Source organism: Cherax quadricarinatus, unplaced genomic scaffold, assembly GCF_038502225.1.
Source record: "Cherax quadricarinatus isolate ZL_2023a unplaced genomic scaffold, ASM3850222v1 Contig237, whole genome shotgun sequence".
NCBI lineage: Eukaryota > Metazoa > Arthropoda > Malacostraca > Decapoda > Parastacidae > Cherax > Cherax quadricarinatus.
In genome coordinates, this window is record NW_027195263.1 from 67,194 (window position 1) to 79,270 (window position 12,077).

Here is a 12,077-nt window from a genome sequence, read left to right on the forward strand (position 1 = left end):
GATATTCTCTTCTTATTGTATAACATATCAGTTTTTGGTGAATACTGTTACCTAGTGTTGGTTAATTGTTGTGAGTGGCATCCTGGGGGAGAGGAATAAAGTCACTGTTGCTCGGTTGGCAACGCACTTGCTTCACACACTGAGTGTCCGTGATTCAGTCCCCGGCACGGGTGGAAATATTGGACATGTATCCTTACGCCTGCTGTCCCTGTTCACCTAGTACTAAGTAGGTATCTGGTGTTAATCATTTTATACCTGCCGTTCCTCTTCATCGAGCAGAAACTAGGTACCTGGGTGTTAGTAGACTGTTGTGGGTGGCATCCTGGGGGACAAGATTAAAAGACCACAGTGGCAATAAAACGAACAGTCCTCCATGACGCACTGACTTTATTGGGTTATACTGAGTGGCTAACTTTCCGACTTAAAAACCACTTACTTAAAACCTTCCAAAGTTATTACAACATTTCTCTTCTTTCCACTTGAAAAATACACTGTAGAAAATAGGATGATCATTATATACATTCTCTCCATATACAGGATTTTATCAGTCATTCTCCCGTCTTTTATCATTCCTTGGATTAAGTAATAGGGTAGTAAATAACCCAGAATGGTAACAGGTAACGAGAATAGTTTAGTTAGTCATTGATTATTTAACGTTTTCTTTGATTTGATATCACTAGAGTATGTTTTCTATGTTATCCAGCCTTTAAGGGGAAACTCTTGCATATTGGTGTATTACTATTATTAGGATTTTGTATGGATTTTTAACCCTGGAGGATTACCCACGCAAGATAACCCAGGAAAGTCAGTGTGTTATCGAGGACTGTCTGTCTTATTTCCACTGTAGTCCTTAAGTTTTGTCCCCCAGGATGCCACCTACACCAGTCCACTATCGCCCAGGTAGCTACTTGCTGCTAGGTGAACAGGGACAGCAGGTTTAAGGTGACTAACACCTAGGTACCCACATACTGCTAGGTGAACAAGAACAGCAGGTGTAAGGTGACTAACATCCAGGTGCCTACTTACTGCTAGGTGAACATGTACAGCGTTTCACTCGTGCTGGGGAGCGATTATAGGTCCTTCAGCGTGTGAGACGAGGACACTACCAACCTGTCCACGAGGTACAATACACAATACTCAGGGCTACACATTAGCAGTGATGATATACTATCTGGTAGTAAAGACCTTTAGGAACCCCAAATTAAAATAAGCCACACTCTGTGTGGCTTATTTCTTTAAGGAATCCTTATTTATTTATTTATTTATTTTTATTTGCACATGATACATAGTTGTGCAAAGAAATATAGTGATTTGGGAGTACATGCCAAAAGCCCCTTGTATGCAGAGCATTTTGGGTAGGCTTAAAATAAACTTAAGATTAACTAAGCAATGATATGTCTAAAGATTTCAGGCTATCCTTGGATTATCCCTTATTACCTCCCAGTCTCTAGGAGCCGTGTGATCCTTATGGGTTTAGCACTCCCCCATGATAATAACATAATATTAACAATAATAAGAATAATAATAACAATAATAATAATAATAATAATTATTATTATTATAATAATAATAATAATAATAATAATAATAATAATAATAATAATAATAATAATAATAATAATAATAATAATAATAATAATAATAATAATAATTATTATTATTATTATTATTATTATTATTATAATAATAATAATAATAATTTCTCTTGTATCCAGCCTATGACCAGTGACTTGCAGGGGTCGGCGCCCACAGTGCCTGTCATTACCACTACTGACAAGGTCCCCATTAAGCTGGAGAGATATATGACAGAGGTAAGCTTAATCAAGACTTTTACCTTTTAATTACTAATTGTAGGTACGGCAATTTTTACCTACCTTATGAGACAAAGTTATTTTATTTTGATAAATCGATTTCTACAATATGATTAAAAAGGGATTAGACAAATACATGAGCGGGAAGAACTGGGTTTAATTAATTCCTGAGGCACTGATGCGGATTCTTGTTATGGTCACTAAGCAAGAACTCATTTAAAATTAAGTCCTTTCTAAAAATTTCTCTTATACGTTTAAAGATATTTTTGTGCCAAAAGAACCTTAGAAAACTAACCTAACCTTATTATAACAAGTGCCGTTTAATTTAGCCTAATCCAACTAAATGTATTGTGGATACGTTTACAATAATTTAATAATAAACAAACGGAATTAAATATATTTTTTTCGTTAGGTTCAGAATGATTTTTGTGAATTTATGGCATATACAAATTTTCGCTTGCCTTATTTAGCAAGAAGAGCGTTGCTATTTAAGCCAAAATAGCAAGTTTTACCTATTCGGCACGACATATATATATCTTGATGTGTATTTACTTGAAGCAACGGGTAAAAACGTCGCCTAGAAATTATGGATAATTTGGGATAATGTTCGTTGTTTTATTTCCACTGTTGTCTTCTGTTGTGGCAAATTGTGGTACCTGTTTCTTACCTGTTTGTGAAGTGAATATAATAATATCATTAGTGATAAACACAAGGGTGGTTGATTGAAGGAAGGTTGATTGAAGGAAGGTTGGTTGAAGGAAGGTTGATTGAAGGAAGGTTGGTTGAAGGAAGGTTGGTTGAAGGAAGGTTGATTGAAGGAAGGTTGGTTGAAGGAAGGTTGGTTGAAGGAAGGTTGGTTGAAGGAAGGTTGGTTGAAGGAAGGTTGGTTGAAGGAAGGTTGGTTGAAGGAAGGTTGGTTGAAGGAAGGTTGATTGAAGGAAGGTTGGTTGAAGGAAGGTTGGTTGAAGGAAGGTTGATTGAAGGAAGGTTGGTTGAAGGAAGGTTGGTTGAAGGAAGGTTGGTTGAAGGAAGGTTGGTTGAAGGAAGGTTGATTGAAGGAAGGTTGGTTGAAGGAAGGTTAGTTGAAGGAAGGTTGATTGAAGGAAGGTTGATTGAAGGAAGGTTGGTTGAAGGAAGGTTGGTTGAAGGAAGGTTGGTTGAAGGAAGGTTAGTTGAAGGAAGGTTGATTGAAGGAAGGTTGATTGAAGGAAGGTTGGTTGAAGGAAGGTTGGTTGAAGGAAGGTTGATTGAAGGAAGGTTGGTTGAAGGAAGGTTGGTTGAAGGAAGGTTGGTTGAAGGAAGGTTGGTTGAAGGAAGGTTGGTTGAAGGAAGGTTGGTTGAAGGAAGGTTGGTTGAAGGAAGGTTGGTTGAAGGAAGGTTGGTTGAAGGAAGGTTGATTGAAGGAAGGTTGGTTGAAGGAAGGTTGATTGAAGGAAGGTTGGTTGAAGGAAGGTTGGTTGAAGGAAGGTTGATTGAAGGAAGGTTGGTTGAAGGAAGGTTGGTTGAAGGAAGGTTGATTGAAGGAAGGTTGATTGAAGGAAGGTTGGTTGAAGGAAGGTTGATTGAAGGAAGGTTGATTGAAGGAAGGTTGGTTGAAGGAAGGGTTGAATTGAAGGAAGGTTGATTGAAGGAAGGTTGGTTGAAGGAAGGTTGATTGAAGGAAGGTTGATTGAAGGAAGGTTGGTTGAAGGAAGGTTGATTGAAGGAAGGTTGATTGAAGGAAGGTTGGTTGAAGGAAGGTTGATTGAAGGAAGGTTGGTTGAAGGAAGGTTGGTTGAAGGAAGGTTGATTGAAGGAAGGTTGGTTGAAGGAAGGTTGGTTGAAGGAAGGTTGGTTGAAGGAAGGTTGGTTGAAGGAAGGTTGGTTGAAGGAAGGTTGGTTGAAGGAAGGTTGGTTGAAGGAAGGTTGGTTGAAGGAAGGTTGGTTGAAGGAAGGTTGATTGAAGGAAGGTTGGTTGAAGGAAGGTTGATTGAAGGAAGGTTGGTTGAAGGAAGGTTGGTTGAAGGAAGGTTGATTGAAGGAAGGTTGGTTGAAGGAAGGTTGGTTGAAGGAAGGTTGGTTGAAGGAAGGTTGGTTGAAGGAAGGTTGGTTGAAGGAAGGTTGGTTGAAGGAAGGTTGGTTGAAGGAAGGTTGGTTGAAGGAAGGTTGGTTGAAGGAAGGTTGATTGAAGGAAGGTTGGTTGAAGGAAGGTTGATTGAAGGAAGGTTGGTTGAAGGAAGGTTGGTTGAAGGAAGGTTGGTTGAAGGAAGGTTGATTGAAGGAAGGTTGGTTGAAGGAAGGATGGTTGAAGGATGGTTGATTGAAGGAAGGTTGGTTGAAGGATGGTTGGTTGAAGGAAGGTTGGTTGAAGGATGGTTGGTTGAAGGAAGGTTGGTTGAAGGAAGGTTGATTGAAGGAAGGTTGGTTGAAGGAAGGATGGTTGAAGGATGGTTGATTGAAGGAAGGTTGGTTGAAGGATGGTTGGTTGAAGGAAGGTTAGTTGAAGGATGGTTGGTTGAAGGAAGGTTGGTTGAAGGAAGGTTGGTTGAAGGAAGGTTGGTTGAAGGATGGTTGGTTGAAGGAAGGTTGATTGAAGGAAGGTTGGTTGAAGGAAGGTTGGTTGAAGGAAGGATGGTTGAAGGATGGTTGATTGAAGGAAGGTTGGTTGAAGGAAGGTTGGTTGAAGGAAGGATGGTTGAAGGATGGTTGATTGAAGGAAGGTTGGTTGAAGGAAGGTTGGTTGAAGGAAGGATGGTTGAAGGATGGTTGATTGAAGGAAGGTTGGTTGAAGGATGGTTGGTTGAAGGAAGGTTGGTTGAAGGATGGTTGGTTGAAGGAAGGTTGATTGAAGGAAGGTTGGTTGAAGGAAGGTTGGTTGAAGGAAGGTTGGTTGAAGGAAGGTTGGTTGAAGGAAGGATGGTTGAAGGATGGTTGATTGAAGGAAGGTTGGTTGAAGGAAGGTTGGTTGAAGGAAGGATGGTTGAAGGATGGTTGATTGAAGGAAGGTTGGTTGAAGGAAGGTTGGTTGAAGGAAGGATGGTTGAAGGATGGTTGATTGAAGGAAGGTTGGTTGAAGGATGGTTGGTTGAAGGAAGGTTGGTTGAAGGATGGTTGGTTGAAGGAAGGTTGATTGAAGGAAGGTTGGTTGAAGGAAGGTTGATTGAAGGAAGGTTGGTTGAAGGAAGGTTGGTTGAAGGAAGGATGGTTGAAGGATGGTTGAGTGAAGGAAGGTTGGTTGAAGGAAGGTTGGTTGAAGGAAGGATGGTTGAAGGATGGTTGATTGAAGGAAGGTTGGTTGAAGGAAGGTTGGTTGAAGGAAAGATGGTTGAAGGATGGTTGATTGAAGGAAGGTTGGTTGAAGGATGGTTGGTTGAAGGAAGGTTGGTTGAAGGATGGTTGGTTGAAGGAAGGTTGATTGAAGGAAGGTTGGTTGAAGGAAGGTTGGTTGAAGGAAGGTTGGTTGAAGGAAGGTTGGTTGAAGGATGGTTGATTGAAGGAAGGTTGGTTGAAGGATGGTTGGTTGAAGGAAGGTTGATTGAAGGAAGGTTGGATGAAGGAAGGTTGATTGAAGGAAGGTTGGTTGAAGGAAGGATGGTTGAAGGATGGTTGATTGAAGGAAGGTTGGTTGAAGGATGGTTGGTTGAAGGAAGGTTGATTGAAGGAAGGTTGGTTGAAGGAAGGTTGGTTGAAGGAAGGTTGGTTGAAGGACGATTGGTTGAAGGAAGGTTGGTTGAAGGATGGTTGATTGAAGGAAGGTTGGTTGAAGGATGGTTGGTTGAAGGAAGGTTGGTTGAAGGATGGTTGATTGAAGGAAGGTTGGTTGAAGGATGGTTGGTTGAAGGAAGGTTGGTTGAAGGAAGGTTAGTTGAAGGAAGGTTGGTTGAAGGAAGGTTGATTGAAGGAAGGTTGGTTGAAGGAAGGTTGGTTGAAGGAAGGTTGGTTGAAGGAAGGTTGGTTGAAGGAAGGTTGATTGAAGGAAGGTTGGTTGAAGGAAGGTTGGTTGAAGGAAGGTTGGTTGAAGGAAGGTTGGTTGAAGGAAGGTTGGTTGAAGGAAGGTTGGTTGAAGGAAGGTTGGTTGAAGGAAGGTTGGTTGAAGGAAGGTTGGTTGAAGGAAGGTTGATTGAAGGAAGGTTGGTTGAAGGAAGGTTGATTGAAGGAAGGTTGGTTGAAGGAAGGTTGGTTGAAGGAAGGTTGGTTGAAGGAAGGTTGATTGAAGGAAGGTTGGTTGAAGGAAGGATGGTTGAAGGATGGTTGATTGAAGGAAGGTTGGTTGAAGGATGGTTGGTTGAAGGAAGGTTGGTTGAAGGATGGTTGGTTGAAGGAAGGTTGGTTGAAGGAAGGTTGATTGAAGGAAGGTTGGTTGAAGGAAGGATGGTTGAAGGATGGTTGATTGAAGGAAGGTTGGTTGAAGGATGGTTGGTTGAAGGAAGGTTAGTTGAAGGATGGTTGGTTGAAGGAAGGTTGGTTGAAGGAAGGTTGGTTGAAGGAAGGTTGGTTGAAGGATGGTTGGTTGAAGGAAGGTTGATTGAAGGAAGGTTGGTTGAAGGAAGGTTGGTTGAAGGAAGGATGGTTGAAGGATGGTTGATTGAAGGAAGGTTGGTTGAAGGAAGGTTGGTTGAAGGAAGGATGGTTGAAGGATGGTTGATTGAAGGAAGGTTGGTTGAAGGAAGGTTGGTTGAAGGAAGGATGGTTGAAGGATGGTTGATTGAAGGAAGGTTGGTTGAAGGATGGTTGGTTGAAGGAAGGTTGGTTGAAGGATGGTTGGTTGAAGGAAGGTTGATTGAAGGAAGGTTGGTTGAAGGAAGGTTGGTTGAAGGAAGGTTGGTTGAAGGAAGGTTGGTTGAAGGAAGGATGGTTGAAGGATGGTTGATTGAAGGAAGGTTGGTTGAAGGAAGGTTGGTTGAAGGAAGGATGGTTGAAGGATGGTTGATTGAAGGAAGGTTGGTTGAAGGAAGGTTGGTTGAAGGAAGGATGGTTGAAGGATGGTTGATTGAAGGAAGGTTGGTTGAAGGATGGTTGGTTGAAGGAAGGTTGGTTGAAGGATGGTTGGTTGAAGGAAGGTTGATTGAAGGAAGGTTGGTTGAAGGAAGGTTGATTGAAGGAAGGTTGGTTGAAGGAAGGTTGGTTGAAGGAAGGATGGTTGAAGGATGGTTGAGTGAAGGAAGGTTGGTTGAAGGAAGGTTGGTTGAAGGAAGGATGGTTGAAGGATGGTTGATTGAAGGAAGGTTGGTTGAAGGAAGGTTGGTTGAAGGAAAGATGGTTGAAGGATGGTTGATTGAAGGAAGGTTGGTTGAAGGATGGTTGGTTGAAGGAAGGTTGGTTGAAGGATGGTTGGTTGAAGGAAGGTTGATTGAAGGAAGGTTGGTTGAAGGAAGGTTGGTTGAAGGAAGGTTGGTTGAAGGAAGGTTGGTTGAAGGATGGTTGATTGAAGGAAGGTTGGTTGAAGGATGGTTGGTTGAAGGAAGGTTGATTGAAGGAAGGTTGGATGAAGGAAGGTTGATTGAAGGAAGGTTGGTTGAAGGAAGGATGGTTGAAGGATGGTTGATTGAAGGAAGGTTGGTTGAAGGATGGTTGGTTGAAGGAAGGTTGATTGAAGGAAGGTTGGTTGAAGGAAGGTTGGTTGAAGGAAGGTTGGTTGAAGGACGATTGGTTGAAGGAAGGTTGGTTGAAGGATGGTTGATTGAAGGAAGGTTGGTTGAAGGATGGTTGGTTGAAGGAAGGTTGGTTGAAGGATGGTTGATTGAAGGAAGGTTGGTTGAAGGATGGTTGGTTGAAGGAAGGTTGGTTGAAGGAAGGTTAGTTGAAGGAAGGTTGGTTGAAGGAAGGTTGATTGAAGGAAGGTTGGTTGAAGGAAGGTTGGTTGAAGGAAGGTTGGTTGAAGGAAGGTTGGTTGAAGGAAGGTTGATTGAAGGAAGGTTGGTTGAAGGAAGGTTGGTTGAAGGAAGGTTGATTGAAGGAAGGTTGGTTGAAGGAAGGTTGGTTGAAGGAAGGTTAGTTGAAGGAAGGTTGATTGAAGGAAGGTTAGTTGAAGGAAGGTTGGTTGAAGGAAGGTTGATTGAAGGAAGGTTAGTTGAAGGAAGGTTGGTTGAAGGAAGGTTGGTTGAAGGAAGGTTGGTTGAAGGAAGGTTGATTGAAGGAAGGTTAGTTGAAGGAAGGTTGGTTGAAGGAAGGTTGGTTGAAGGAAGGTTGGTTGAAGGAAGGTTGGTTGAAGGAAGGTTAGTTGAAGGAAGGTTGGTTGAAGGAAGGTTGATTGAAGGAAGGTTGGTTGAAGGAAGGTTGGTTGAAGGAAGGTTGGTTGAAGGAAGGTTGATTGAAGGAAGGTTAGTTGAAGGAAGGTTGGTTGAAGGAAGGTTGGTTGAAGGAAGGTTGGTTGAAGGAAGGTTGGTTGAAGGAAGGTTAGTTGAAGGAAGGTTGGTTGAAGGAAGGTTGATTGAAGGAAGGTTAGTTGAAGGAAGGTTGGTTGAAGGAAGGTTGGTTGAAGGAAGGTTGGTTGAAGGAAGGTTGGTTGAAGGAAGGTTAGTTGAAGGAAGGTTGGTTGAAGGAAGGTTGATTGAAGGAAGGTTAGTTGAAGGAAGGTTGGTTGAAGGAAGGTTGGTTGAAGGAAGGTTGGTTGAAGGAAGGTTGGTTGAAGGAAGGTTAGTTGAAGGAAGGTTGGTTGAAGGAAGGTTGATTGAAGGAAGGTTAGTTGAAGGAAGGCTGGTTGAAGGAAGGTTGGTTGAAGGAAGGTTGGTTGAAGGAAGGTTGGTTGAAGGAAGGTTGGTTGAAGGAAGGTTGGTTGAAGGAAGGTTGGTTGAAGGAAGGTTGGTTGAAGGAAGGTTGGTTGAAGGAAGGTTGGTTGAAGGAAGGTTGGTTGAAGGAAGGTTGGTTGAAGGAAGGTTGGTTGAAGGAAGGTTGGTTGAAGGAAGGTTAGTTGAAGGAAGGTTGGTTGAAGGAAGGTTGGTTGAAGGAAGGTTGGTTGAAGGAAGGTTGCTTGAAGGAAGGTTAGTTGAAGGAAGGTTGGTTGAAGGAAGGTTGGTTGAAGGAAGGTTGGTTGAAGGAAGGTTGGTTGAAGGAAGGTTGGTTGAAGGAAGGTTGGTTGAAGGAAGGTTGGTTGAAGGAAGGTTGGTTGAAGGAAGGTTGGTTGAAGGAAGGTTGGTTGAAGGAAGGTTAGTTGAAGGAAGGTTGGTTGAAGGAAGGTTGGTTGAAGGAAGGTTGGTTGAAGGAAGGTTGGTTGAAGGAAGGTTGGTTGAAGGAAGGTTGGTTGAAGGAAGGTTGGTTGAAGGAAGGTTAGTTGAAGGAAGGTTGGTTGAAGGAAGGTTGGTTGAAGGAAGGTTGGTTGAAGGAAGGTTGGTTGAAGGAAGGTTGGTTGAAGGAAGGTTGGTTGAAGGATGGTTGATTGAAGGAAGGTTGGTTGAAGGATGTTGATTGAAGGAAGGTTGGTTGAAGGATGGTTGATTGAAGGAAGGTTAGTTGAAGGAAGGTTGGTTGAAGGAAGGTTGATTGAAGGAAGGTTAGTTGAAGGAAGGTTGGTTGAAGGAAGGTTGGTTGAAGGAAGGTTGGTTGAAGGAAGGTTGATTGAAGGAAGGTTAGTTGAAGGAAGGTTGGTTGAAGGAAGGTTGGTTGAAGGAAGGTTGGTTGAAGGAAGGTTGGTTGAAGGAAGGTTAGTTGAAGGAAGGTTGGTTGAAGGAAGGTTGATTGAAGGAAGGTTGGTTGAAGGAAGGTTGGTTGAAGGAAGGTTGGTTGAAGGAAGGTTGATTGAAGGAAGGTTAGTTGAAGGAAGGTTGGTTGAAGGAAGGTTGGTTGAAGGAAGGTTGGTTGAAGGAAGGTTGGTTGAAGGAAGGTTAGTTGAAGGAAGGTTGGTTGAAGGAAGGTTGATTGAAGGAAGGTTAGTTGAAGGAAGGTTGGTTGAAGGAAGGTTGGTTGAAGGAAGGTTGGTTGAAGGAAGGTTGGTTGAAGGAAGGTTAGTTGAAGGAAGGTTGGTTGAAGGAAGGTTGATTGAAGGAAGGTTAGTTGAAGGAAGGTTGGTTGAAGGAAGGTTGGTTGAAGGAAGGTTGGTTGAAGGAAGGTTGGTTGAAGGAAGGTTAGTTGAAGGAAGGTTGGTTGAAGGAAGGTTGATTGAAGGAAGGTTAGTTGAAGGAAGGCTGGTTGAAGGAAGGTTGGTTGAAGGAAGGTTGGTTGAAGGAAGGTTGGTTGAAGGAAGGTTGGTTGAAGGAAGGTTGGTTGAAGGAAGGTTGGTTGAAGGAAGGTTGGTTGAAGGAAGGTTGGTTGAAGGAAGGTTGGTTGAAGGAAGGTTGGTTGAAGGAAGGTTGGTTGAAGGAAGGTTGGTTGAAGGAAGGTTGGTTGAAGGAAGGTTAGTTGAAGGAAGGTTGGTTGAAGGAAGGTTGGTTGAAGGAAGGTTGGTTGAAGGAAGGTTGGTTGAAGGAAGGTTAGTTGAAGGAAGGTTGGTTGAAGGAAGGTTGGTTGAAGGAAGGTTGGTTGAAGGAAGGTTGGTTGAAGGAAGGTTGGTTGAAGGAAGGTTGGTTGAAGGAAGGTTGGTTGAAGGAAGGTTGGTTGAAGGAAGGTTGGTTGAAGGAAGGTTGGTTGAAGGAAGGTTAGTTGAAGGAAGGTTGGTTGAAGGAAGGTTGGTTGAAGGAAGGTTGGTTGAAGGAAGGTTGGTTGAAGGAAGGTTGGTTGAAGGAAGGTTGGTTGAAGGAAGGTTGGTTGAAGGAAGGTTAGTTGAAGGAAGGTTGGTTGAAGGAAGGTTGGTTGAAGGAAGGTTGGTTGAAGGAAGGTTGGTTGAAGGAAGGTTGGTTGAAGGAAGGTTGGTTGAAGGATGGTTGATTGAAGGAAGGTTGGTTGAAGGATGTTGATTGAAGGAAGGTTGGTTGAAGGATGGTTGATTGAAGGAAGGTTGGTTGAAGGATGGTTGGTTGAAGGAAGGTTGGTTGAAGGAAGGTTGGTTGAAGGAAGGTTGGTTGAAGGATGGTTGATTGAAGGAAGGTTGGTTGAAGGATGGTTGGTTGAAGGAAGGTTGGTTGAAGGATGGTTGGTTGAAGGAAGGTTGGTTGAAGGAAGGTTGGTTGAAGGAAGGTTGGTTGAAGGAAGGTTGGTTGAAGGAAGGTTGGTTGAAGGATTGTTGGTTGAAGGAAGGTTGGTTGAAGGATTGTTGGTTGAAGGAAGGTTGGTTGAAGGAAGGTTGGTTGAAGGATTGTTGGTTGAAGGAAGGTTGGTTGAAGGAAGGTTGGTTGAAGGAAGGTTGGTTGAAGGAAGGTTGATTGAAGGAAGGTTGGTTGAAGGATGGTTGATTGAAGGAAGGTTGGTTGAAGGAAGGTTGGTTGAAGGATTGTTGGTTGAAGGAAGGTTGGTTGAAGGAAGGTTTACTGAAGGAAGGTTGGTTGAAGGAAGGTTGGTTGAAGGAAGATTGGTTGAAGGAAGGTTGGTTGAAGGATTGTTGGTTGAAGGAAGGTTGGTTGAAGGAAGGTTGGCTGAAGGAAGGTTGGTTGAAGGAAGGTTGGTTGAAGGAAGGTTGGTTGAAGGAAGGTTGGTTGAAGGATTGTTGGTTGAAGGAAGGTTGGTTGAAGGAAGGTTGGTTGAAGGATTGTTGATTGAAGGAAGGTTGGTTGAAGGAAGGTTGACTGAAGGAAGGTTGGTTGAAGGAAGGTTGGTTGAAGGAAGGTTGGTTGAAGGAAGGTTGGTTGAAGGAAGGTTGATTGAAGGAAGGTTGGTTGAAGGAAGGTTGGTTGAAGGAAGGTTGGTTGAAGGAAGGTTGGTTGAAGGAAGGTTGGTTGAAGGAAGGATGGTTGAAGGATTGTTGGCTGAAGGAAGGTTGGTTGAAGGAAGGTTGGTTGAAGGAAGGTTGGTTGAAGGAAGGCTGGTTGAAGGATTGTTGGTTGAAGGAAGGTTGGTTGAAGGAAGGTTGGTTGAAGGAAGGTTGGTTGAAGGAAGGTTGGTTGAAGGAAGGTTGGTTGAAGGAAGGTTGGTTGAAGGATTGTTGGCTGAAGGAAGGTTGGTTGAAGGAAGGTTGGCTGAAGGAAGGTTGGTTGAAGGAAGGTTGGCTGAAGGAAGGTTGGTTGAAGGAAGGTTGGTTGAAGGAAGGTTGGTTGAAGGAAGGTTGGTTGAAGGAAGGTTGGTTGAAGGAAGGTTGGTTGAAGGAAGGTTGGTTGAAGGAAAGTTGGTTGAAGGAACTTTGGCTGAAGGAAGGTTGGTTGAAGGAAGGTTGGTTGAAGGAAGGTTGGTTAAAGGAAGGTTGGTTGAAGGATTGTTGGTTGAAGGAAGGTTGGTTGAAGGATTGTTGGCTGAAGGAAGGTTGGTTGAAGGAAGGTTGGTTGA

At 42.9% G+C, this 12,077-nt stretch overlaps 1 protein-coding gene across 1 annotated transcript in view; it reads left to right on the forward strand.

Annotated features, from left to right (window-relative positions):
* The window catches only part of LOC128693515 (uncharacterized), a 61,921-nt gene that overhangs the window by 29,607 nt on the left and 20,237 nt on the right, over nt 1-12,077 (forward strand). The window contains exon 12 of the mRNA XM_053783228.2: nt 1,716-1,811. Within this exon, the coding sequence (XP_053639203.1) occupies nt 1,716-1,811 (96 nt within the window). The remainder of the gene's footprint in view (nt 1-1,715; nt 1,812-12,077) is intronic.